The 27,368-nt window shown below is 48.3% G+C and overlaps 2 protein-coding genes and 1 non-coding gene across 3 annotated transcripts; 2 read left to right on the plus strand and 1 right to left on the minus strand.

Moving 5' to 3' along the window:
- Nucleotides 1-4,472: 4,472 nt before the first annotated feature.
- LOC126997252 (serine/arginine repetitive matrix protein 1-like) lies at nucleotides 4,473-6,491 on the minus strand. Its single transcript, XM_050858249.1, has 2 exons — nucleotides 6,303-6,491; nucleotides 4,473-5,189 (listed from the first exon to the last, which is right to left on the minus strand). The coding sequence occupies exons 1-2, from the start codon at nucleotides 6,489-6,491 to the stop codon at nucleotides 4,473-4,475; spliced, it is 906 nt and encodes a 301-aa protein (XP_050714206.1).
- A 5,810-nt stretch (nucleotides 6,492-12,301) lies between these two features.
- On the plus strand, nucleotides 12,302-26,556 carry LOC126997253 (repetin-like). The gene is made up of 6 exons (XM_050858250.1): nucleotides 12,302-12,307; nucleotides 14,261-14,349; nucleotides 16,289-16,341; nucleotides 18,027-18,052; nucleotides 23,551-24,575; nucleotides 26,342-26,556. The coding sequence occupies exons 1-6, from the start codon at nucleotides 12,302-12,304 to the stop codon at nucleotides 26,547-26,549; spliced, it is 1,407 nt and encodes a 468-aa protein (XP_050714207.1). The 3' UTR covers nucleotides 26,550-26,556.
- Trnae-cuc (transfer RNA glutamic acid (anticodon CUC)) lies at nucleotides 24,811-24,884 on the plus strand. The gene has a single exon. It is a non-coding gene; the product is annotated as a tRNA-Glu (tRNA).
- Nucleotides 26,557-27,368: the final 812 nt, after the last annotated feature.

Raw genomic sequence — 27,368 nt, forward strand, 5'->3', positions numbered from 1 at the left:
ACAGCAAACCCACAGAACAGTATTGTGGGAAAAAAAAAAAAACGAATGCAAGGAAACCTACAGAAGAAACATTTTCCTCTGATGTGTCATGTCATACACACAAATACATAAAAAGATCCATTTATATACAGAATTAGTACAAAAAATATGAAAACAGGTCAGTAACAGGATGGCAACAAAAATATTAGGTATATTTGCACATGATAAACCATCTACCAATTACATGGAATGAAATAAATCAACTATATATAAAAAGGGACCAAAACTGGTAAGAAAAAAAATATCGAGAACCAAAATGTCAGTCGTGTGGATGGAGGCGGAGGCAGCGGGGCGGCCGAGGTGCTTCATGGTCCTTCATACGTCATCGGCTCACTTTCCATACAGCTGTTCGTGGGACGCCGGAGGACGCCACTGTGAGGAGTCCCTTTTACCACCACACGAGATAAGGAAAGCATCATTCATCTTTACTTTGTCTTCATCTGTATTGTGCCTATAGGTATACTAAAGGTAAGGAGAGCGGGTGTTACCAGGTCGGACATTAGATTGATATTTTTAGATACTTTCGGCGCTCACATCAACTATTTCCAAGGCCAAAAAAAGAGATCAGTCGGGTTCTAGTAGGTTTTTTTTTTTTTTTTTTTTTTTTTTACGTTCATGGTACAGAAGAAGGGTCAAACTACCACCACGGTCATAAAACTACCCCTGGAAATGCCCACAACTCCAACGTTAGCCTTGTCAAATATGTAGCTGTGCTTGGGCGCCAAGTTGTTTAAAAATATGGCCCTAGCCGCATTCCATGTGTCTGCAGTTTTAGTTTTCCATGCCAAAGACATAAACAAACTGGGACACGTGAAAGGGACCTCATTACTCATGTGAAGTATACCTAGTAAGTGTTAGGAGAGCAAGTGTTGTGTTAGCAGGAGGGACATTAACAGCAATAAAGGTGTCTGCGGCTGAGTTTCCCCGTGGCAAACTCCAGAATAACACCCAAATTCAAGCTGGTGGCTCTGGTAATCATCGAACCTTTTTTATTTACAATTCCTGGAATGTTTTCTTTTTTTCATATTCTGCAGTCAAGTTTCCCTGTGGAGGCTTTCAACAAACTGGTAAAACTCCAGCATTACACCCAAATTCAAGCTGGTGGCTCAGGTAACCACTCTATCTTTTTTTTATTTAGGGCCTACTATTATTGGAACGTTTTTTTTTTTTTTTTTGTCAAATTCTGCAGGTAAGTTTCCCCGTGTAGGCTATTGTAGGCTATCAATAAACTTGTAAAACTCCAGAATTACACTCAAATTGAAGATGGCTCGTTTTCTTTTTCAATGTTCTAGAGATCGTTGTGGTATACATTTTAGGAGGAACTTTACGTTATATTCGTCGCAAAGAAAAAGCAGTGTTAGGGTTCTCATCCTGCTGTGTTAGGCAAAGTAAAAGCCGTGTCAGGAAGAGTATTTCCAGGGGTTACTTTCCATTGTATGATTAGGTGTTCCGAAAGAGAGGTGTCAGATATATAGGTATTTTTATTTCGTTGTTTAGACATCTACTTTAGGGTAGTATTTTACAGCTTCGAAGTATACAATTTCAGGATACATAATTAGGCTACTACACAGTCAAGATTGTATAGGCTTAAATATTCGGCAACCACCACCGAGGCCACACCCAGCAATACTATGTGCCCTCAGCTAACTGTACTGGCTACCTCACAATGTTAGGCTGTGCCGCGCCACACGAGGGCTTCTGAATAATCACTTAAGTTACGGTGCGGTGCGTGGTTGCCCTGTGTTGTTTTGTAGCAATTCGTTTACTTCCGATGAAATCCAACAAATGAATAAAACATCATCCCATTAAGCATTCGCGGTGTTGGTAACAGTGAGCGTTGCATGGGGTATGAGAGCTAGGCTGCCGAATATTTTTTTTTTACCAATAAAGCCTGAACTGTCATAATAAGTGTTCTGTGTATATTCACTTCACTTTGGGTGTAGTCTATGACGCTTAAATTCTCTCAACAATCAAAAAATAGATATGTTATCTCATATGCAAGTCTGATACCTTTCTGGCTCTCACCAATTCACTAAAAGCAGTAATATTCTAAAAAAAAAATATACTTAAGCATTTATAGTGTGTGTACACCATTTTTTTTTTTACAACAATCGGTAAAGCCTACTAACATTTTGAACACACATGTCAATGAAATATGCTATAGCGCACCCCACTCCATTTGGGCTATCTTCCATACACTTTTCTAGCCATATTATTGCATCTTGTATCTTCAGTTAACTATTTCCCTCAGCCTTACTTAGCATTTTTGCATCCCCTTTTCCTTTTACAATACCATCCTTTTACCCTTCGTTTTATTGTATGGCTCAATAACATGTAAAGAAGGTGTCCATGCATTGTGTCACGCCTCACCACTAGCAACTGTATAGGTTTACTGCCAGCACTACACGTTTGCCGGTAAGTAAATCGAAACAACAGCACACAACATTTTACTTTAAGAACATAAGAACGTAGGAGTCTGCAAGAAGCCGATAGGCCTGTACAAGGCAGCTCCTTTGAACCTAAGCTCCCGTGTATCTAATCCCACCTAATATCGCTGTCCATGAATTTATCTAATCTATTTTTGAATATGACAATTGTATTGGCACTCACCACGTGACTGTTAAGCCTATTCCACTCATCCACCACTTTGTTAGTAAACCAATTTTTTCCTATGTCCCTGTTGAATTTGAATTTATCCAGCTTAAACCCATTACTTCGTGTCCTACCCGGTTCTCTTACCAACAAAACCTTATGAATATCCCCCTTATTAAAGCCCTTCATCCATTTATAAACCTCGATCATGTCTCTACGCACCCTTCGCCTTTCTAGAGAATGCAAGTTTAACTGTTTGAGTCTTTCCTCGTATGGCAAGTTTCTCAACCCCTGAATCATATTAGTCATCCTCCTCTGCACCGATTCTAACATTCTGATATCCATTCTATAGTAAGGTGACCAGAACTGAACCGCATGGTCAAAATGAGGTCTAACTAATGCTAAATATAGTTTGAGGAAGACTTCGGCGCTTCTGTTGCTTACGCTCCTTGAAATAAATCCCAGTACCCTATTTGCTCGATTTCTAGCTTGAATACATTGTGCCCTTGGACGGAGGTCAGAGCTCACTAAGATCCCTAAATCCCTCTCGCGCCCAGACCTGCTAATGAGAGTGTCATTTAAGTAATAGTTATGTGAGGGGTTGTTCCTACCTACACTCAGAATACTGCACATCCCTACATTGAACTCCATTTGCCATTTATCCGCCCAGTCATACAATCTGTTTAGTTCATCCTGGAGAATACTAGCATCCTGATCCGACTCAATTACACTACCGATCTTGGTATCATCTGCAAACTTACTGACATCACTACTAATTCCTGTATCTAGGTCATTGATATAAATAATAAACAAAAGTGGACCTAATACCGAACCTTGTGGGACACCACTCGTAACACATCCCCAGTCAGATCTTTTACCATTGATTTCCACTCTTTGCTTCCTATTGCTTAGCCACGCCGTGACCCAGTTCAAAACTTTACCCTCTACTCCGTGAGCCTGTAATTTAAGCAATAGTCGTTGGTGAGGAACTTTGTCAAACGCTTTACTAAAATCAAGATAGATTACATCATAATTTTCATCTCTGTCTACCGCCTCAAATACTTTATTGTAGAAGGACAAGAGATTGGTGAGGCATGACCTACCTTTCGTGATCCCATGCTGCGAGTCGTGAATTAAGCTATGTTTCTCTAGATGCTCCCGAATGCTCCTGGCTATTATGGACTCCAGCATCTTGCCTATAACCGATGTTAAGCTAATTGGGCGATAGTTTGAAGCAGCTGACCTGTCCCCCTTTTTGAAAATCGGCGTCACATTAGCTATTTTCCATAGGCTGGGCACATAACCAGTATTTACCGATATCTTAAAGATGTCGATTAGTGGGTCACTGAGTACATCACTAAATTCCTTTAATACCCTCGGAAATATCCCGTCAGGACCTGGCGACTTATTCTTCTTAAGCTTATCTATCTCATCCTGAACTACTTGCCCGGTAATCGTTATATCCCTCAATTTATCGCCATCCCCGCCCTCGTATACCTGAACCCTTTCCGGAATAGTCGTTCGATCCTCTTGTGTGAATACTGAAAGGAAGTAGTCGTTCAACAATGTGCTCATATTTTCGTAATTTTCTACTAGCTCGCCTTGATTTGACCTTGACTTGATTGCCTTTTGCTTATAATGATACGTGAATTAGTATTGCGGGCGCGTTCGTGTGTGTGTGTGTGTGTGTGTGTGTGTGTGTGTGTGTGTGTGTGTGTTCCTGCACGTTCACGCCCCGTCAGGCAAGGGTAGTGGAGGTCCTTTGGTTTCTCGTGGTGAGAGCTTGTGGACACCTTCCTTAGGCCCAGTCCTCTTAGCACGGGATGATGGAGCGTCGCGCCTCACAGTCGCGTGACGCGGTAGCCCCGCTCCTCCAAGGGAAATGTAGGTGCCGGATATTCTGGAGAGTCATCGTCTTTTTTGTCGTCGTTGTCGTCGAGGTCCTCCGGCAAGTCTCCCCATGACACCCTTAGGCTGCGCCTCGCTTCCCGGCTGTGATCACGGCTGGTCTTTAGCACTCCGGCAAGGGGCCGTCCTCCACGCATTAGCCCGTCGGTGGGTGCTGTAGGTTCAGCTTGTGAGGGGTGTGTGACTGGTGGCGTGCTGGGGCGGCTCCCGGAAGGCGGAGAGTCAGGCGGGGGCGTGAGCTGTTCCCTAGGAGGAGAGTCTCCTAGAGGCGACAGCAGTTTGAGCAGTGACACAGAGAGAGTGTCTCCAGGGGGGTCCCGGGGTGAGAGTGGCCTCCGCCTGGGGCAAGCTTCGGGTGGTGTAGTCCTGCCGCGCCTCCCGCTCACGGCGGGAGAGCCTGAGCCCCTGAGTTTGGGGGTCACAGACACTATGGTGGGAGCGGTGCTTCTGGCTGCTCCGAGAGTACGAGTGGGTGGCTCTGCCGCCCCGCTACTCTGGAAATTAGCGGGGGGGTTTTCTGATGCTTCTTCGTGGCTCTTGGCCGTTACCCTGCCACGTCGTGTGAGACTGTCCCATAGCCTCGGAAAGTTCCTCTGCGGCTCCCATGAGGGGACTTCCGAGTCCTTTTCGTCTTCCAGGTCAGAGGAAGACTGTGTGCTGGCCAGTCGCAATCGTGCATTATGGGTTTGCAGAGCTACAGCGTCGATGTCTCCGTCTGTTTGATCACCCAAGAATGAGAGGGCGTCGAGGGCCTCTTCCACGGAGCCTGGGTCTGCCAAACAGGTTTGGAGCGCCACTTCTCCCGGCTGGCAGTGTTCCATCGTGTCCTTGAAGGCCGACGAAGGGCGGAAGTCCTCTTGAGCGAGGCTAGTTTTGACCAGCTCCCTGAACGACATCTTGTCCAAACCACTCACTCTGATGGGTCTCAGTCCCCCGACTTCTGCTCTCGCGGCGGGGCTCGGGGATCTGTCCCTAGCTACACCTCCATCCTGAGCTGGCTCCCGTACATCTGGCAGGCGCAGTGCTGCTGCCTCGTGTGGGGGCAGTGGCAGAGTGTCCACTTGCACCGAATATGACACAACTTCTATGCCAGATTGACGTTTGGTTTGTTGGTCGGCCTGCGCCAGGTTCCGCACACTGGCCAGTTCTCCCTCAAAGAATCTTTGCGTCGGACCGGCTGGAGTGGAAGTTTCTAAAGTGCAGTTCTGTTCTAAACGCTGAAGTTTCTCCAAAAACTCTCGCCGTGACTGGTCTTGGCCAAGATCTGCCCCGCTCTGACTTACGGTCTGTGTCGGCTCATCATCATCGGAAAGATCGAATATGGCGTCTTGAAAACTGAGATTGACATGCCTTGGTGGGGCGGGACTTCCTGTAGGAGTAACGCTTTGAAAAGGTGACAGCCGCAAGAGGTCATGTTGCACTAAAGAGCCGATGGACGTAGGGCCAGCAGGGCGTGGAGGCCGGGGAGGGACAGGCGGTGGTGTTGCTGAGGTGCTGCGGGTTCTCTGCCCAGCCGCCCCAAGCAGCATGACACACGGCTCCTCTCCGTCATTATTTCCCGAACCGTGACTCTGTGGAAGATTCAAAGACACTACCCTGAAGCTGCCGCCTTCTACTTTGAAGTCTTTAGTGTTGACACCCGACGGGCGATTGGTTAGTGCCGGGCGGTGGCAGAGGTGCCATGAGACTGGCCTGGAACGCTCCCTCTGCACCGTCTCCTGCTCCTGGATGCATTGTGAAAAGTGTTGCACCATTTGACATACGGAGGCACTGCGCACCACTGTCTCCGATTCTGTGTTGGGTTCAGACTCGCTGCGGCCATCCCGGTGCGGCGACGACGCTCTGCCGCCAGTCTGGGCGTCCTCTCGCCCGATAGGACAAAACTCTCGTCGCTCAGACTCCGCCAGCAGCTCTGACACCTCCATGTCCGCCTCCGTCAGGAGGACGGACATGTCCGCGGCAGCCTGTGATATGGTACCTTCCTCTTTCTCCTTCTCCACATCCTTTTTCTTCTTCTCTTCCTCCTCTTTGTTTTCTTGCCCCCACTTTGTCTTATTCATATTTTCAACACTGATGTTTTCCTTCGTCATCTTGTTTTCATTCTTAATTTCTTTCTCTAGCATTTCTTCCTCCTCTTTTTTTATCATCATCATTTCCTGTTTCTCCTCCTCCTCCAACTTCTCCTTTTCCTCCTCCTCTTCATTTTTTCCCTCGTCCTCGTGTTTCATCTCCCTGACTGTCTCGTTATTTTCTTCCCTGTTACCTTTACTTTTCACTCCTTTATTATCCTCTGCTTTCTTTTCTTCTTCTTCTTCTTCTTCTTCTTCTTCTTCTTCTTCTTCTTCTTCCTTTCTCCCTTCCTGCTGCTTCTGCTTCTCTGGTTCTTCACTGATATTCTTTTCGACTGCTGGTTTTACCTCCTCCTCCTCCTCCTCTTCCTTCTCCTCATCTAGCTTTTCCTCCACCAACTCCTTCTCTTCCTTCTCGCCTTGACTTACCGTACAACCGTTTTCATGACCATAGTCATTATTATGGTAGTCATTATCATCAGTTACGGTCTCATTGTTTCCTTCTATGATAACTTCGTTTTCTTCCTCTTTTTCGTTATTTGCATACTCCTTTGGTTCTGGCTTTCTTCTCTTTCCTTTTTCTTCCCCTATCTTCTCTGTTTCTACATTATTCTTCCTTCCTCCTTCCTCCTCCTCCTCCTCCCCCCCCTCCTCCTCCTCCTCCTCCTCCTCCTCCTCCTCCTCCTCCTCCTTCTCCTCCTTCTCCTCCTCCTCCTCTACTTTGTTTTTCTTTTTCACCTCATCATCTTTCTCACCTGCTCTCTCGTCTTCTTGTCCTTCCTCTCGCTTCTTCTCTCCCTCTCCGTCTCCCGGCTCAGATAGTTGATGCACCTGTACTGTACACACGGCCGTAGCAACACCTCCCTTATCCCTCTCATATCCACTCCTCTCTTCCCTAGGAGAGGCTCGGGGCGAAAATATGTCTTCCAGTGGGTTATGGACTCTTTCCATTCCGGCAATACTCGCCTTGACGCTGTCTGATCCGGCTTGCATTGCGGTACTGTCATTTGTCGTCTGTCCGAATACGGGTTCTTGTTGCCTTCCAGGCGCAGTCTTCATGTGTAGGACAGTGAGAGCATCCGGAGCTGCCGCTATGGTGCTGGTGCCTTGTGTGGCCTCTTGTGTGACGGTGGTATAGGGAAGACACAAGCTTGTGAAGCTCGGGGTGAGAGGAAGGTGCGAGGGACGCTGTGATGCCTGGGTGCGGGCTACATCCGGGGTGTTTGGTGGGACGTGGGTTCTGGGAGGTGTTGGGGTGTAGCGCGAGACTGGGGTGTGTGGGGAAGCTGGGGGACCTGAACGGGGCAAGGTGTGGCAGTGGTCTTGCGTGGGGGGCCACTCTGAGAGGCGTGAGAAGGGAGTTGTCGGGGGTGAGCGGGGTCCGTGTAGGGGCGGCGCCTCATACTTAGGTTCATTAGGAATGTTTTTGGTCGTCTTGGCACTCTGCTGCCAACGTAGGCGAGGCGACGAAAGCTCCGACGTAGGGGTGGTAGGCGGCCAGTCAGTGGTGTGCAGGCAGGGTAGCACCGGCGAGGACGGTGAGGGGCTCCCTGGCCGCATGTTGACCAGCCGCAGGTCCTCGCGGCGCACCGTGATGACGGACTCCCGCAGCGGCAGCTTTGGAGTGGCAGCTGCGGCGGCGGCGGGTGCAGCAGGAATCACGGCTACAGTGCTCAAGCCGGTAACTAAGCTTCTAAGTGATGAGGAGGTGTCTTCTTGCCGACGGCGTTGACTGCCCGGGGACGCGGTCATCTCGCCCACATGGTACGAAAATTTACTGACGGCAACAGTGTGAGGCCGCGCACGCCTGGGGAAGGTGCTGGTGTCCCCGGGACCTCCAGCTGCCTCCTTGCGGGGGAACCTGAGGGAGTTAGTGAAGCTTTTGGTGAGCGTGTCGGTATTGGCTTCATGGAGGCTATGGCTCCGTGGGGCACGACCGGACGATCCCATGGCCCCGCCCCGCTCTTTCTCACGATCCTTGTTGAAGGCCCGAGAGAACATGGATACGAGCTTCCTGACAGGCGTGCTGGCCGCCACCGGGGCAACAGTGCGCCGCGCCTCGGGGAAGGTGGCACGAGCAGCTACTCCGCGCTCAAAGATGCTGGCCCTCTCCCGAACAGGCCGGATTCGGCGGGTCAGCTGGGGCGAGGATGGGGCACTTTTAGCCGGGGGTTTGTCTCCCTTGCCGGCGTGGCCAAGCAAGGCCTGCCGCACGCGGCGGCTGATGCCCTCTGGGATTTCACTATAAGTACGGACGGGCGGGATGGGAGGTCGCGGGCGGATCAGCCTCTGGCTGCCCCATGGGCTCAGCTCGGGGCTGGGCGGGGAATTCCTGTCGCGCGGGGCCTCGTGCACACTGTGGGGACGCGGGCGGCCGTTGTTGCTCGACCGTGAGGGTCTATTCCCGCGGAGCTGGGGTGAGTTGGAGGACGATTGCTGTCCAGGAGACACACTTCTATTCCTCTGAAGGGGACCAGGAGCGCTCTGGGTCATCGAGGTGAGGGTGTTGAGGTAATGCTCCACAGAGTCACTGTCACGAGGCGGCGTGGAGGAGCGTACGGGAGACCTTGAGGAAGCGGGGGACTTTGGGGGCGACGAGGAATTTTGTGGTGCAAGGGATTTTTGAGTCGTGGACTGAGTCGCGAAAGACCTTTGGGGCGCCGGGGATTTAGTTTCTGTAGAGGACTTTGGGGGCGCTCCGAGCTTCTGCGTCACGGGGTATTTGGCAGACGTGGAGCGGGTGGCGCGACGCCACTCCAGGGTGTGCAGGCGCGAGTCCACCATACTGACGGCTCGCCTCTCCGCCGTAAATCTGAATGGCACGACGTGGTTGAGGTGGCGACTGTAGTCACTCATCAGGAGGCCGTAAGCATGACGTACGGCACGGAAGAGCGGCACACACTCAGGTGACAGGGGACGTCCGTCCAGCATGTGTAAGTGGTGCAGCAGTTCTGCCTGGAGAAAGTGGCGGAATGTGGCCCAGCGCCCTGCCAACAGCAATAACGGGTCCGGCGGGCGACCGCTTCGTAGACTTCTGGCGCATGCATCCCTCGCCTGCTGGTCGCCGCGCCAGTCAAGGCAAAGTGACCAGACTCGGTGATGCGTGAGGAGCCTCGCGTATGGGTTGTCTGTGCGCAACAGCCCGCCGAAGTGCTGCAGCACGAATGGCGTGCCTAGCAAGTCTGCGTGCACGCCTGTCGCTATCCTATCGAAACCTCCGCGCAGCGTTCGCGGGTCGGCGGCCATGGCACGAACCTCGGCCCGCATAAAAATGAGTCGCACGCGGCCAGGCTGTCGCAAGCTTCGAGCAGCAGCGACCAACACACGTATGAGGTGAGCTCGGTACATGTCCACCAAGCCCCCGGTGCTGCCGCCAGCAGCCACGGCCACGAAGTCCCAGTCTTGGAAGACCATGTCAATACCGTGAGGGGCGTACATCATGTGGTCATCTGCACCCTCTGCGCTTGCCCATTCGGTTTCTTCGGGGCCGCACGGCGGTCTCCCGTCCTTTGACATATGGCGAGTATCGCGGCGCCGGGGACTGAAGCAGGTGAGCGTCACGTTAGGAAAGTCCCCGCCACGAGTGGCACGACCTCGCCGCAGGGAACCTCGCTTCACCCAGTCGGCCAGGGCTTTCTGGTGCTCCTTCGGACACGAGCGCACGTAGCGAGACAACACCTCCCGCACCCCCGCCTCAGAGACCTTGAGGACGCGACTCTTTTCCAACTTTTGCATCGCCGCCGGGTCGTTGGCCAGACTCATCCAGCCCTGCCACACCGCCTGGACCAGCGGGAAGCTGCCCGCCTCCACCCTCACCTGTGGAGGCAGTGCTGGCATTAGAGAGAGAGAGAGAGAGAGAGAGAGAGAGAGAGAGAGAGAGAGAGAGAGAGAGAGAGAGAGAGAGAGAGAGAGATTTACATAGATTTACATAGAAAATCAGACCACACAGACCCCATGGTCCAGACTTGGTGGTCTGTCCTTAAACCTAAGTGATTTTACATTAATCAGAAGACTCCAAAACGTTGCATTTCTACTCTAGTTGATATTAAGTTGAAGGAAGTGACGGTCGAGCTTATTTTTGAAGGAGTCAATCGTGTTACACTGGACCACTGACGGTGGAAGCTTATTCCATTCTCGCACTACAACATTGGTGAAGAAAAATTTGGTGCAGTCTGAATTTACTTGTCTACATCTGAGTTTTACGCCATTGTTCCTCGTGCGCAAAGTGTCATCGATCATAAACAATGTTGATCTGTCTACATTCGTGAAACCATTAAGTATTTTAAAACATTCGATCAGTTTTCCTCGGAGGCGACGTTTCTCACGAGAGAACATGTTAAGGGTAGAAAGCCTTTCTTCGTAGGATTTGTTGCGCAAGGAAGGGATCATCTTCGTTGCCCGACGCTGAACACCTTCTAATTTAGCAATATCCTTTGCATGGTGGGGAGACCAAAACTGTACCGCATATTCCAAGTGGGGTCTGACTAAACTGTTGTAGAGCGGGAGTATTACATCTTTATTCTTGAATACAAAGTTTCTTTTAATGAAGCCCAACATTCTGTTCGCTTTATTTGCTGCATCGATGCATTGCTGTGAGAATTTGAGGTTTGACGCGATTTTGACCCCCAAGTCTTTGACGCATTGAACGCTTTTGAGTTTAACGCCGCGCATTTCGTATTCGAACTTCTTATTCCTCGTTCCAACTTGAAGGACCTGGCACTTGTCTACGTTAAAGGGCATCTCCCATCTATCCGACCAAGCTGAAATTTTGTGCAAATCCTCTTGGAGGCTTTGCAGAGAGAGAGAGAGAGAGAGAGAGAGAGAGAGAGAGAGAGAGAGAGAGAGAGAGAGAGAGAGAGAGAGAGAGAGAATTTCCTCAAAACTATTAGCATTGAGTATTGAGGTAATATATGAGATAATATATATGAAAAATGTATGTAAGATATAATATATATATATATATATATATATATATATATATATATATATATATATATATATATTTTTTTATTTATAATGTACATAATATATAATATATAATAATATATATAATATGTGAAAGTGCAATTTTGCCTGAGCAACGTTTGATAGTCATTATACATATTTAGACGTTATTTCATTATATGAAATCACTATTCCAAATTATTGTTTTTCTCCTGATCGTATCACTATTCAGGGCGTAACGAATCACTGTATTCCTCACCTGCCCTCGAGTCTCGTGCAGGTAAGCTGCGTGGGTCATGTTGAGCAGGTTGTGCAGCGTGTTGCAAAGCAGGGCGTGGCTCTCCATGTCCAGGACGAGGGAGTACATCACCAGCACCACCTGCCGACCGGTCGGTGATGGGTAGTGGTGGCGGGGGTTAGTGGTGAGCAGTGGTAGTTAGGAAAGGTGGTGAGATGTGGTGATAAGAGGTGAAGTTGCGCATGAGTTAATGTTAGAGATGGTGGCGTGAGACGTAATGAGTAAAGAAGATGGGGATGAGGGCGTTAGCCAGTGGCCTTAGTCAGATTCAGCTATAAAGTCTTTTTCGGTGGGGATGTTCCCTCGCCACAGCTCTGCCAAACCTACCCCTGAAGGTGGAAATATGGTCTCTATTAACCTTTTATTCTAAAAAAGAAATACTCGTTCACATCATAAATAAGTTCTTTCTGTCGACTGTAGAACACAAGAGCGAAACGGAGTAGATGCCATCATGGAGGTATAAATACCTCCATGGATTCCATCGTGGGTGGAGGTCAGGGAGGAAGTGACATGGAGTCCTTGACCACTGTCCACTGACACCGTCGGAAAGCAACGTTGTCACGTGTTACGGAAATTATACAAATCAATGCTATTATCCCATAGAGCAATGCATTCATAACACTATATATCCTTATTCAATATATACAGGATATTCAAAACACAATTTCAAATAGTAAATAGTTGACATATGAGAGATGTCTTGGGGAGGGGCGCGAGCCCCACCCACACGAACTTTAATATATGAATTTGACTATAGTTGTGAAGATGATGGTGGGGGTGAGGAAGGCTTTGTGATTTTTTAGAATAGGAAGTGCATGAGAATTGGGAATGGGAGAACAGGTGGCGATGGTACTACTGGAGACACTGGAATGGGCATAAGCGCCAGACCGTCACTAGAGACAGGCAAGAAAAAAGTCGAACGGGTACTGGTCACAGACTTACATACTAGAATGCTCGTCCCATGTCTCCCTGTATTGGACTGAGTGAAGCCTGCCTGGGGCCGCGGGTGTGCCCCGTTGCTCCAAAACCGACGACTTCACACACCTCACTCCCTCCCTGTTTCCTGACCCCAACATTCATTTTTACGAAAAACTGAGACCACCAACATCTTCCTGAGAAAATTCTGCATCACACTAGCATAAAATTGTAACAATAGAAAATACCCATACGAAAATCAGAGTGAAGTGAAGTATGGAGTACATAATTTTTTCCACTTATTTCCCTTCAACTCCTCAGTAGGCTACCTACTCAGCTGGTTTTCGTCGCATCACTTTTTTAAGCCAAAGTCAAAATCGCCTCCGAGCATAAGCCGCGCCGTGACGGTGGAGTGTCGATCCGTGCGACCCTATTACAATATAATCATATTGCTGCGCTCTCTCTCTCTCTCTCTCTCTCTCTCTCTCTCTCTCTCTCTCTCTCTCTCTCTCTCTCTCTCTCCTACTTTAAATTCCTCCTTTCCTCATTCTCTCTTCTTTCTTCTCCCTCTCTTCCTTCTTTCATTTCCTTCTTTCCTTTACATGTCATGTAGAAACCCATGTACGTACATATCCCGCAATTACGTATATTACGCAAACGTCCCGTTAACTCTACTTACATGGGGGAAAATACCATCACAACTGTAGCACATTTCTGATCATTACAAGTTAACGGGAGTTTATTCCTGGTAAGCTGGAATCCCTCCCTACACTGTACAGCGGTGCGGCGAGTCTAAGTAAACAAATGCCGAGGCGAATGAAATGGCGCAGCTTATGTTCGGAGGCGATTTTGACCCTATGCATATTTTTACTTCGGGACGTACCACACACCATCAGAAGCAGAAACGCATGCAGATTTAGGATCTGGGCTTAAAAAAAGTGAGGCGACGAAAACCAACTGAGTACTAAGGAGTTGAAAGGAAATAAGTGCAAGAAAATGTGTACTCCATAGTTCACTTAACTCTGATTTTCGTATGGGTAATTTTACATTATTGTTACAATTTTATGCTAGTGTGATGCAGAATTTTCTCAGGAAGATGATGGTGGTCTCAGTTTTTCGTAAAAATGAATGTTGGGGTCAGGAAATCGGGTGGGAGTGAGGTGTGTGAAGTCGTCGGTTTTGGAGCAACTGGGCACATGCACCCACGGCCCCAGGCCGGCTTCACTTGGTGGGGAAGGGGTGAGGGTGGCACTGAAAGATTATTCGGAGAAGAGAGGAAGGGTGGAGTGGCAGCTCTATTTTAATTGACAGGCAAAGCACAAAAAAAAACCGCAATTTATATATACAATCACTCATAATAACTTATGTTTATGCTTATAGATATACATCTAAGCCGCGAGAGTGTAGTGAATACGCGTGTGTGTGTGTGTGTGTGTGTGTGTGTGTGTGTGTGTGTGTGTGTGTGCATGCATACCTTCTCTACGTGTGCGTGCAGCAGGGGGGGCTGGTCGGGGGCCTCGGCGGGCAGCAGGAGGTGGAGGAGCAGCAGGTCCCGCGCCAGGATGTGCGGACTCGGCTCCACCAGTGTGAACTCCAGGGGCTACAGGGAGGGGAATCAGTCTGTTCACTTCCCCTCTAAAGAGCTTTCGTTGAATCAGCATGTAACGTTATTTCCTGATTTGTATATTTTATAAGCTAGAGAGGACTGGTGAGATATGGCGAGATGGATGCAAGGAAGGGAATCATAGTCTGTTCCCTTCTCCCCTAAAGGGCTTTCGTTGAATCGGCGTGTCACGTTATTTCCTGACTCGTGTCTTTTAGAGGCTAGAGAGGACTGGTGAGATATGGCGAGATGGAAAACATTGAATATAAGTATTCGATTAAAACTGTATAATTATGCTTAGTGATATTATTGTATCACATGAGCTGAGTCAAAATTAATCAGGTAATCGAAACCAATTATTTTTTCTACTGTAAAGGAAACAGACTAACAGGAAAAAGAAAATGTGAAATGATTGTCCACAGCTCGTTGCTTCCATAAATAACAAAGGAGTCAAAAAGATAAAGTAGATTCGGAGGTGTCTTGATACCAAACTCAGGATTGAAAATTATCCTTCACCGAGGTTGTATAATACCTCCTCAAACAGTGGCAACCTTTAACACACACACACACACACACACACACACACACACACACACACACACACACACACACACACACACACACAAACACACACACTTCTCCGTGGCGCAACTGGTTAGAGCGCTGCGCTGCCAGGCTTCACGGTCTGACAAGGCGGCGGTTCGAGTCCGCTCAGGCCGGATTATTTTCGTTGACTAGGAGTGGTTACTGTCCCCCCTTGAGCAAGGGGGATGGGGTGTGTGGTGTTTGAGAAAATTACCCATAGATCGACAATAAAGAGCACTTGCTCATGTCGGGAGGGTACCTGGTGGCGATTACGAGTCCAACACGTGATCAGGCCGTGGTGAATTACACACACACACACACACACACACACACACACACACACACCTGTGGACAGACTTCAGGTGTGGCGTGCAGGGTACACAACACGTGCTTAAGGTCAGCCCCTAACAAAAGGAGTCGTAAGGCCTCTCCTTCATCCTTCTTCTTTCCTCCAACCTTCTTCTTCCGCCCCTTTCCCTCCCCCTCTTCTCTCGTCTCTACTGCGTTGTCCTCCTCGCCTCTCGTCCCATCGTCCTCCTCACTCTCGTCCTCCTCCTCGTCTGGCCTCGACTTCATTTCCTCACAGTTATCCTAAAAATGGGGAGATGTTTTTTTATTCATATTATTGACTGCTTACTTAATACAAAGGAAAGTAGTAGTAGTAGCAGTAGTAGTAGTAGTAGTAGTAGTAGTAGTAGTAGTAGTAGTAGCATCAACAGAAGCAGCACTAGGATGAGAGAGAGAGAGAGAGAGAGAGAGAGAGAGAGAGAGAGAGAGAGAGAGAGAGAGAGAGAGAGAGAGAGAGAGAGAGAGAGAGAGAGAGAGAGAAAATTACCTTTTTATGCTGCGGCAAGACCTGTGTTGAGACGTAATATTTTGCTCCCTCGTTTTCGTTCCACCTGAGAGAGAGAGAGAGAGAGAGAGAGAGAGAGAGAGAGAGAGAGAGAGAGAGAGAGAGAGAGAGAGAGAGAGAGAGAGAGAGACTTGTTAATACTTCCTTAATTTATCGGTATTGATATGCTTTATTTCTCGAATGCTATGATCTCAGTGACATGGAAATTGTGGTGTTATTCAAAGATTTCATTCGTCTTATATGGGAACAAGTGAAGCATGTTTCGAACGGGTGGAAGCCTGGGCCAGAGAGAGAGAGAGAGAGAGAGAGAGAGAGAGAGAGGTAACCTTACACTGTGGCTTTACTACACACACACACACACACACACACACTAAAAAAGAGCAACACACGCAAAAACGAAACCAAAGAAATGAACGAAGTCAGTTTCAATGATTCAAACTAAATGGACCCAGCCTCCGCCATGTCTGAGTGACGTCACCCAGCAGAGAAGGGCCCAGTAAGGTGAGTGAGGGTGGCGGGGGCGGTTTTACGGGAGAAACCTCGCTCACTTTAGGTAGTCAACGGCGTGGATGAGTCTCCCGATGTACTGCGGAATGCCCTTGGCGCGTCTGTTCCAGCTGTCGATCCTCCTAGCGGCCTCGGCCACCTGCAGAAGAAAAGAAGAAGGTATGAAACGATGCTTAAACTTAAATTTACTAAGCAACTGTCTGATTTTCAAGTTTAGTTAGAGGGGCTGGAATATCCTAACTAGATGCGTACTACGTAGCTGCTTACCTGCTTCACTAATCTGTGGGATGGAGAAAGCTGCCTAAGAGTTGAAAAGGTCGTATTACTAAACATTTCCTGGCCCAAGTTCACATATTTGACAAGGCTTTCGTAGGAGTTTGGGGCATTTTCAGTAGTAGTTTTATGACCCTGGTGGTAGTCTAACCCTTCGTCTGTACCATGAACCTAAAGAAACACTCATTAGAACCCGATTGATCCCCTCTTTGACCTTTAGAAATAGCTGATGTGAGAAGCGGAAATTTCTTATAATACTGACCATTATATGTCCTCTTAACCAATTTACTGTGGGTCACATAACCATTATTAGCCTTGCCACAAATGCGTTTAACCCGCCTCATTTGCGTGTCTTACCAGATGGTTATTACGCTGCTGCTTAACTTGTTGCGGTAATCTGCAGGAGGTGTTTAAAAGTATATATGTCCACTGTGGATCATATAAGCGCTGTTTAGGTAGACAAGCATTATTGACCTTGCCATATACGCTTAAGTGTGTGTATAACCTGCCTCATCTGCGTTCTGCGTGTAGGGCGAGAGAGAAAGGAAAAAAGTTAGAAAAGTTAGGGGTTTCCGGGCACTTGATAACCCTCACACGAACACACACGATGCAACTGTATGAAGGCTGTAGGAATATGGTGTTCACTTAAGCATGATTGACCGTAAAAGAAAACGCAAGTAATGTCATGCCATACAGTTTTCACACGTGCAACTATGTGAAAGACAGTATAAGAGGGTTAGATTTTCATGGACAACACCGGAAAAAAAGTGTGGGATTAGGGAGATAATGGGGTAATTTAAACTTATTGGTGGTGGTGAAGTGATTAGGCCCTACTCTGCTATGGTAGTTGAGGTTCAGGCCAGTTCTTAATATAGTAATGATGTTATGTATGTGAATCTTCACTGCGTACTTACGTTATGCCGGCCGACTATTCTTTACAATTATCAAAGCCACAACATATTACGACATTGGCTATTGGCATTATTTGGCAAGGCTTTCGTTGGAGTTTCGGGCATTTCCAGGGGTAGTTTTATGACTCTTTGTGTAGTTTGATCATTCTTTTGTGCCATGAACCTACAAAAAACACTCGACTATTCTTTACAATTATCAAAGCCACAACATATTACGACATTGGCTAACTCGTGACTGACCAATTCAAGAGTGCTTCAAAAATTTCGGCGCCCAAACACGCATTATTTGACACGGCTTTCGTTGGCGCTTCGGGCATTTCCAGGGGTAGTTTTATGACTCTTTGTGTAGTTTGATCATTCTTTTGTGCCATGAACCTACAAAAAACACTCTTTAGAACGCGGCTGATGTAATAGTTGTGAGGGGTGGAAACGTCTGACAATACCGGCCAAATTTTCTTAAATATTCGAATACATCTCGGCCAGACTACCGTTGTCACTGCATGAGCCCGTCCCTTATCAGTGACTATGAGGGACAGAGGAGGAACCAGGCTACCGGTAGTATGATAGCCACAAGAAGGGGACGGGACGTTGTGTGCGTGTGTGTGTGTGTGTGTGTTTGGGGGAGGGAATAAGGAAGGAGAGGTACGACTAAAGTAAAATGTTGTTCCCCGGTCACTAGCTACTTTTCCCTCTTGCTACTTTCATCCCTCCACCACGACAGTACCTAAGCACTTATCACCACAGTATCAAAATGGGGCCAAGATTTTCAGGGCGCCGCTGTAAAGTGGAGTACAAGCAAGTGACAGTCTCTTATTTGATCACTGCGTGGGTTGGCATTGAAATCTATGTTACTGTTGCTGAGTTGAGAGCTTTTACGTTTGTTGTAGATGCTGGACAAGTTGCGCGAGCTTCTTTTGTTTCCACCACATTAGCCTACTATTGCACTTTGGTCTTGTTTAAACGCAATCATCATGTGAAAACGAAACATTGGCATCAAGTACAGTCGCCATAATAAGTATAAAACACTCGTGGGTCTCTCTCTCTCTCTCTCTCTCTCTCTCTCTCTCTCTCTCTCTCTCTCTCTCTCTCTCTCTCTCTCTCTCTCTCTCTCTCTCTCTCTCTCTCTCTCTCTCTCTCTCTGTGTGTGTGTGTGTGTGTGTGTGTGTGTGTGTGTGTGTGTGTGTGTGTGTGTGTGTGTGTGTGTGTGTGTGTGTGTGTGTGTGTGTGTGTGTGTGTGTGTGTGTGTGTGTGTGTGTGTGTGTGTGTGTGTGTGTGTGTGTGTGTGTGTGTGTGTGTGTGTGTGTGTGTGTGTGTGTGTGTGTGTGTGTACGATTAAGTAAAGGTTTATTGCTAACATATTTGAAACAAAGGTTTACAATCATTCAACGGGAAATACAATAGCTATGGTCCGTCGAGCCGAAGCTCCTTGACGGACGTCGCGATTAATATTTTTGAGGGAGTGAGAAAAAAAAAATCAATGCTACATAACTAATGACAGCTATCTACATTATGATGAACTCACATTGAAGACATCCAAGTAAGTTTGAATAACAAGTCAAAAACAATACGGGTAATAATTACACAAAAGAATACCATACAATAGTAGCAAAAATGATAATGGTAACGTGTTACGATTACAAAAAAAATAATAATAAAATTGCTAATCAATACAATAATAATAAAATTGCTAATCAATACAATAATAATAATAATAATAATAATAATAATAATAATAATAATAATAATAATAATAATAATAATAATAATAATAACAAAAATAATAACAAAAAAATAATAATAATAATAATCAAAGTAATGAAATACTAGTAATAGAGACTAAACAGGATGGATGAGGCACTACAAATTATGGAAACTCAGATACTTTGCTGATACAGCAAATATTTTTTTATCGCATGTTCAAATCTGGATATGTTGGTCGTTGTGAGTAGAGTTTTCTTATCAAGGTAATTTCGGACCAAGACTTATGACACTTTTTCTTAAATAATGTGTGTGTGTGTGTGTGTGTGTGTGTGTGTGTGTGTGTGTGTGTGTGTGTGTGTGTGTGTGTGTGTGTGTGTGTGTGTGTGTGTGTGTGTGTGTGTGTGTGTGTGTGTGTGTGTGTGTGTGTGTGTGTGTGTGTGTGTGTGTGTGTGTGTGTGTGTACGTGCGTGCGTGTGTGTGCGCGCGCGTGTGTACTGAAGGGGAGGACAGAGTAAAATATAATGTTACGATGACACGATCTCCTTAATGTTATATGCCAACAATAATATAGCTTTCTACATGATGCATCTGTGCTTTCCTGGTCCTGACTTACTATTACTTCTCCTTCTCTAGCTCCTCCTCCTCCTCTTATTCCTCCTCCTCCTCCTATTCCACCTGCAAGAAAGCCAATACTATGCTCGGGTTCATAGCGAGGAACTTCAAATACAAGTCACTGGGAGTTGTGTTATCTTTCTATAATACACTGGTAATGCCCACCAGGAATACACCGTGCAATTCTGGTCCCTAATTACAAGAAAGACTTTGAATTACTCGTGAGAGTATAGTGACGCGCTACGAAAGTGATGCCATCATTGAGGACGCAACCTTACGAAGAACGACTCAAGCGACTCAATCTCTTCACGCTGGAAAAGAGTTGATTGCTTGGAGACCTGATACAAGTCTTCAAGTTCCAGAACAAATTCAGCAATCTCGATCATACCAACCTCTTCACGCTACAAACTAACCCGTGAACAAGAAACAACGGTAAAACATTCCAAACGAAGCGATGTAGTACGGATATCGGCAGGAGTTATTTCTAGAAAAGAGTTGTCCGCCACTGGATCAGCCTTCCTACAGAACTAGTTAGTGCGGAAACAATCACTTCCTTTAAGAATCGCATTGATCGTCACTTTGCTGCGTCAGGAGTGAACTGAATGTAAACGCGAGTACGTACAGTAGTGCTTTAATCCATTCCGCAGGTCATTCCTGTGCTGACGGATTGATTAAATCACTGAAAGCAGGCAGCCTCGCAATGAGCCAGTGGGCTTTCTGCTGCCTGCTCGTCTATGTTTCTATATTTCCTCCTCCTCCTCCTCAAGTTCCTGCTCACCTTCTCCCGTGCCTTGGCACACACGCCGCGGTGGGCCTCAGCGTCCTTCCTCCTGCAGGCGTCGCAGCAGTAGGTGACGGCAAGGCATTCCGGGCACTCCGCACCACCGCTCCCTACCACAGCCTCACGCCCGCACCAGCTGCACGCCAACGCACGACCCCTGCTGTTGGCACATTCGTCCTGCAACGCACACAAACATCCACACGTGCATACGCACGATATTAGATATTATATTACTGCAAAATTATTTATCCTGCATGTGTACGACTAATAAGAACAAACAGGCAGGTTTTCACACACACACACACACATACACACACACAAACACACCACTCACCGTGTGTCTAGGTTTATCTTTCTTCTGGCAGGTCACGGTGCAGTACACGGCAAACCTACACACGGCGCACCACAGCCTCCCGCCGCGCCCGCACGCCCAGCACCGCCCCGGCCCGGAGTCCATGGCTGAGGGGTGAGGAGGAGGACGACGACGACAGGTGAGCTCTACAGTTGCCCCCTAAAGGAATCGACTTCCTTATTTATAAAAAAAAAGAATATATATACAGGGCCGTAATTTCTGGGGGGGTGGGGGGGGGGGGCTAAGGGGTCTATAGCCCTCCCAATGTTTTCTAAATCGCCCTCAAAATGACCCTAATAGTGCTTATTTAAAAAAGAAAATACCCCACATGCGCATGGTCGCTTTGCTCCCCCCCTTCCCCCCTACCTCATGCCTTCTATCCTCCCCCCCCCAAAAATTGCCAAAATTACGGGCTTGAAATAAAATGGCGAATGAATGAGAAAACTAGAGAGAGTGGAAACTACAAACACTCTAGGATGGGACTGCTTTCTTTGGCTGACTTTATAGTTGCTGCAAAAGAAAATAGTTGTCCTATTATGAACGACTGAGCAAAGCATCAGCGGTAAACAAGCTACTTTGGACGCTGCGAACTGTAATGAGCGTGTGTATCATTAGACTTCACACACTGGTGCGTGTTGTTGGGTTGGCTGTACTTTCTTGCAACGTTTGTTTGGGAAGGGGAAAAGGAGAACTGTGGCAGCAGGTTAAGTGTGTAAAAGAATGAAAGGGGAGACTAGAAAGGCAAGTGCGGGTGGGTGTGGAGGCAGATGGGTGGGGGTGTAGCCTGCATGTGTGTGCGTGTACGTGTGTGCGTGGTTGAAGAACAGAAATAATTTGAAGCAGATGTTTAAGGTACTTATTTCTAGATGTAAATGCAGATGCCACACTACATTTTCAGACGGTGTGCTGTAAAGAGATAAACAGGAAACGACGACAAATTATATACATATTTTGTTCTTCGATGTGCGGGCGGAGCCCACGGGGGCCGCGGGCGGACTGATTTTATAGTGACATCGACGTCGATAACTTCCTTCCGCCTGGTTCATCCTTCCCCTTTGGTGATTTCTCTGAAGGAACTTCACGGAAGTCACTGAAGATAAGCTTGATAGTATGTAAAGCACATAAACGTGTTTTTTTTTTTTTTTTATATCTGAGATACCACAGTTAGGTAACGAATATTATTTTGATATAAGATTTTCTTTTGGTGTCGGTTTTAATGTTTACAAGTTTTCTGTTAGTGTTCTGATTGTTGGCCACGAGAGGGTCATTCCGTGTTTTTGGTGATGTGGTTCATGAGTGATTGTTCTGGTGTTGATGTCGTATTTCCTAAGGCGTTTTTATTTTTTTCTTGTGAATAACAGAATGGAGTCAGGAAATATTTTAAGCGTATTCTCTCTTTCATTCTGGGAAGTCGAAATCATGAAGCGAGAGCGGGAGAGAGCTAGAGAGAAAGGTAGAGCAAGAGAGAGTATGAGAGAGCAAGAGAGAGCGGCAGAGAGCAAGAGAGCAGCAGAGGGCATGAGAGAACAGGAGAGAGCAAGAGAAAGCGAGAGAGAGCAAGAGAGAGCAAGAGAGATCGGGAGAGCACGAGCTAGAAAGAGAGCACGAGCTTGCAAGAGAGCACAAGCGAGAGAGAGAGAGAGAGAGAGAGAGAGAGAGAGAGAGAGAGAGAGAGAGAGAGAGAGAGAGAGAGAGAGAGAGAGAGAGAGAGAGAGAGAGAGAGAGAGAGAGAGAGAGAGAGAGAGAGAGAGAGAGAGAGAGAGAGAGAGAGAGAGAGAGAGAGAACGAGAGGGGGAGCGAGAACAAGAGGGGGAGCGAGAACGAGAGAGGGAGCGAGAACGAGAGGGGGAGCGAGAACGAGAGGGGGAGCGAGACCGAGCGCGGGAGCGAGAACGAGAGAGGGAGCGAGAACGAGAGGGGGAGCGAGAACGAGAGCGGGAGCGAGAACGAGAGGGGGAGCGAGAACGAGAGGGGGAGCGAGAACGAGAGGGGGAGCGAGAACGAGAGGGGGAGCGAGAACGAGAGAGGGAGCGAGAACGAGAGAGGGAGCGAGAACGAGGGGGGGAGCGAGAACGAGGGGGGGAGCGAGAACGAGAGAGGGAGCGAGAACCAGAGAGGGAGCGAGAACCAGAGGGGGAGCGAGAACGAGAGGGGGAGCCAGAACGAGAGGGGGAGCGAGAACGAGAGGGGGAGCGAGAACGAGAGGGGGAGCGAGAACGAGAGGGGGAACGTGAACGAGAGAGGGAGCGAGAACGAGAGAGGGAGCGAGAACGAGAGAGGGAGCGAGAACGAGAGAGGGAGCGAGACCAAGAGAGGGAGCGAGACCGAGAGGGGGAGCGAGAACGAGAGGGGGAGCGAGAACGAGAGGGGGAGCCAGAACGAGAGGGGGAGCGAGAACGAGAGGGGGAGCCAGAACGAGAGGAGGAGCCAGAACGAGAGGGGAGCCAGAACGAGAGGGGAGCGAGAACGAGAGGGGAGCCAGAACGAGAGAGGGAGCCAGAACGAGAGGGGGAGCGAGAACGAGAGGGGGAGCGAGAACGAGCGGGGGGCGAGAACGAGAGGGGGAGCCAGAACGAGAGGGGGAGCCAGAACGAGAGGGGGAGCCAGAACGAGAGGGGGAGCCAGAACGAGAGGGGGAGCCAGAACGAGAGGGGGAGCGAGAACGAGAGTGGGAGCGAGAACGAGAGGGGAAGCCAGAACGAGAGGGGGAACCAGAACGAGAGAGGGAGCCAGAACGAGAGGGGAGCCAGAACGAGAGGGGAGCCAGAACGAGAGGGAGCCAGAACGAGAGGGGAGCCAGAACGAGAGGGGGAGCAGAACGAGAGGGGAGCCAGAACGAGAGGGAGCCAGAACGAGAGGGGGAGCCAGAACGAGAGGGGGAGCGAGAACGAGAGGGGAAGCCAGAACGAGAGGAGGAGCCAGAACGAGAGGGGGAGCCAGAGCGAGAGGGGGAGCGAGAACGAGAGGGGGGCGAGAACGAGAGGGGGAGCCAGACCGAGCGGGAGCCAGAACGAGAGGGGGAGCCAGAACGAGAGGGGTAGCGAGAACGAGAGGGGTAGCGAGAACGAGAGGGGTAGCGAGAACGAGAGGGGTAGCGAGAACGAGAGGGGGAGCCAGAACGAGAGGGGGAGCCAGAACGAGAGGGGGAGCCAGAACGAGAGGGGGAGCCAGAACGAGAGGGGGAGCCAGAACGAGAGGGGGAACCAGAACGAGAGGGGGAGCCAGAACGAGAGGGGGAGCCAGAACGAGAGGGGGACCCAGAACGAGAGGGGAAGCGAGAACGAGAGGTGGAGCCAGAACGAGAGGGGGAGCGAGAACGAGAGGGGGTCCCAGAACGAGAGGGGAGCCAGAACGAGAGGGGAACCAGAACGAGAGGCGGAGCGAGATCGAGAGGGGTCGCGCGAACGAGAGGGGGAGCCAGAACGAGAGGGGGAGCCAGAAAGAGAGGGGGAGCCAGAACAAGAGGGGGAGCGAGAACGAGAGGGGGAGCGAGAACGAGAGGGGGAGCGAGAACGAGAGGGGGAGCGAGAACGAGAGGGGGAGCGAGAACGAGAGGGGGAGCGAGAACGAGAGGGGGAGCGAGAACGAGAGGGGGAGCCAGAACGAGAGGGGGAGCCAGAACGAGAGGGGGAGCGAGAACGAGAGAGAGAGAGAGAGAGAGAGAGAGAGAGAGAGAGAGAGAGAGAGAGAGAGAGAGAGAGAGAGAGAGAGAGAGAGTGTGTGTGTGTGTGTGTATGGTGAGGATATCAGATCAGATTTGTGGTCGGGTTGGAGAAGGATGAAAATTTAAGATGAGGATGAGAAAATAGTAACACACACACACACACACACACACACACACACACACACACACACACACACACACACGGCCCGGTAGCTCAGTGGATAGAGCGTCTGCCTCTCAACCAGAAGGACCGGGGTTCGACTCCCCGGCCGGGTGAAGATAAGTTGGGTTTATCTTCTTTCACGTGTAGCCCCTGTTCACCTAGCAGTGAGTAGGTACGCGACGTCAGGCAAGGAGTTGTGACCTAGTTGTCGCGGTGTGTTGTGTGTGAGTGGTCTCAGTCCTACCCAAAGAGTGGTACTATGAGCTCTGTGCTCTTCCGTAGGGGAACGGCTGGCTGTCTCGAGAGAGACCCGCAGCAGTCCAAGAGGTGAATTACACACACACACACACACACACATTTATGGAAATGGGAAAAAGTGAAGGAAAACCAAAATGGACATAAAATGGGAGATGGTGAAATATTAAAGAAAGTTCATGAAGAGAGAGATCTGGGAGTATTAATGCAAGATAATAAACAGCCAGAGAGTCATATAAACCGGATATTCGGTGATACGTATAACATGGTGAGAAATATAGGAATAGCATTCCACTACATGGATAAGGATATGATGAAAAAGTTAATTACCACTATGATCAGACCAAAATTGGAATATGCAGAAACAGTGTGGTCTCCCCATAAGAAGAAACACAAAGAAACTAGAAAGAATACAAAGGATGGCAACAAAAATGGTTCCAGAGCTGGAGGGATTGACATATGAGGAAAGACTAAAGGAAATGGATTTACCAACACTAGAACAAAGAAGACAAAGGGGAGACCTAATACAAATCTATAAATTACTGAGCAAAATGGAAGAAGTAGACAACGAGGAGTTACTACTAAAAGAAGGAATTACCGCCAGGAACATGAGAACATAGTAAAAAATTGAGGAAGGGAAGATGCTTGAGAGACATAAAGAAATATAGCTTCCCGCAAAGAAATATAGAGGTTTGGAACAGACTAAGTGAGGATGTAGTATCGGCGAGGAGTGTGCAAAGCTTCAAGGAAAAGTTGGATAAATGCAGATACGGAGACGGGACCACACGAGCGTAAGCCAGGCCCTGTAAAACTACAACTATAGGTAAATACACACCGCTCCGGTAGCTCAATCGGTTAGAGCGCCGCGCTGCAAGGCTTCATGGCCAAACAGGCGGCGGTTCGAGCCCCGCTCAGGCCGGATTCTTTCCGTTGACTAGGAGTGGTTACTGTCCCCCCTTGAGCAAGGGGGATGGGGTGTGTGGTGTGTGAGGTCCTGGCAGTACCCAGTAATCTTTATCCACCTCTTCCACATTCTCCTCGACCTTCATATCACCACTGCGCTACCACCATCACCACCGCAGCGATAGCAGTATTAACAAGCCTTTCACAACATCCCCCGCCATCATGCCAGTCCATTACCCACGATCCCTTCTTCTCATCCTCCATCGCGAGTGCGGGAGTATTGTGTGTCTGTATCGTGGTCACACACACATACAGAGAGAGAGAGAGAGAGAGAGAGAGAGAGAGAGAGAGAGAGAGAGAGAGAGAGAGAGAGAGAGAGAGAGAGCAGGAGTACGAAAGTGGAAGCGTGTCAGAGGAGCTAGTGGACGCGGGGAAAGGAGGAAGAGAGGAGATGGTTTAGGAGGAGGAGGAGGAGGCGTTGTGGTGGGGCGTGACCACAGTGGCAGAGAAGACAGCAAGAATAACCAGCGTCATGTTTCACCTCCAGCCTCTCCGTTCTCGCCCCTCCAGCCTTCCTTCCTGTCCTCCTCCCTCGTTTCTTTTCTCCTCTCATTCCTTTAACCTCTTCCCTTTCTCTCTTCTTTCCCTCCAGGTATCCCATTATTTTTTCTCAGTTCTCTCTCTCTCTCTCTCTCTCTCTCTCTCTTTTCTCCTCCTCTCCAGCCTTTCCTCCATTAATCCTCCTTCCCTGGCCTCGATCGTTTCCTCCAACTCTTCTTTCTCTTCTCCTTCACTCCAGCCCTCGTTTTCCTCCCCTCCAATCCTCATCCCTCTCCTTCCTTTCACTTTTCCTTCCTTCATTATTGATAGTTCACAAGTATAAGTAAAGTTAAGGTTATACGCTATAGCTGCGCATGCCCCCGGTGCTAATATACGTCGCATTGGCCCTTAAATCCATGGTGGGGAGCAGTTAAAACTCGTGAACTTTTTAATTTGTGTTGTAATATTAAAAAAAATGCCACTTCGTAGTTTCTCACAGCGTTGATCTGATCCCTGGGTGTAACTTCAGCCATGCATCTATATATACGTAGGTTCTTGCTTTCACTTAATAAATGACACGAACTTAGAAGAACAGAGGATCAGCTAGGGCACTATGATAGGTGTCTGTGAGCTTCAACACTTATTACTAAAGATGAAAGAAGTGTAATTATACCTCCTGAAGTGTTGAAGTGGTTCGCAGGCATACTGAGACAGATACAGATAGACACATGCACAGACAGACAGACAGACTGATAGATAGACACACACTGATAGATACAGAAGCACAGAAGCAGACACTAATATATACGGACTCAGATACAGAGATAGATAGACAGACAGATACACAGATAGATAGATAGACACAAGACCGACAGCCTGACTCACCTGAGAGGGAAGGGG

This window comes from Eriocheir sinensis, chromosome 12 (assembly GCF_024679095.1).
Source record: "Eriocheir sinensis breed Jianghai 21 chromosome 12, ASM2467909v1, whole genome shotgun sequence".
NCBI lineage: Eukaryota > Metazoa > Arthropoda > Malacostraca > Decapoda > Varunidae > Eriocheir > Eriocheir sinensis.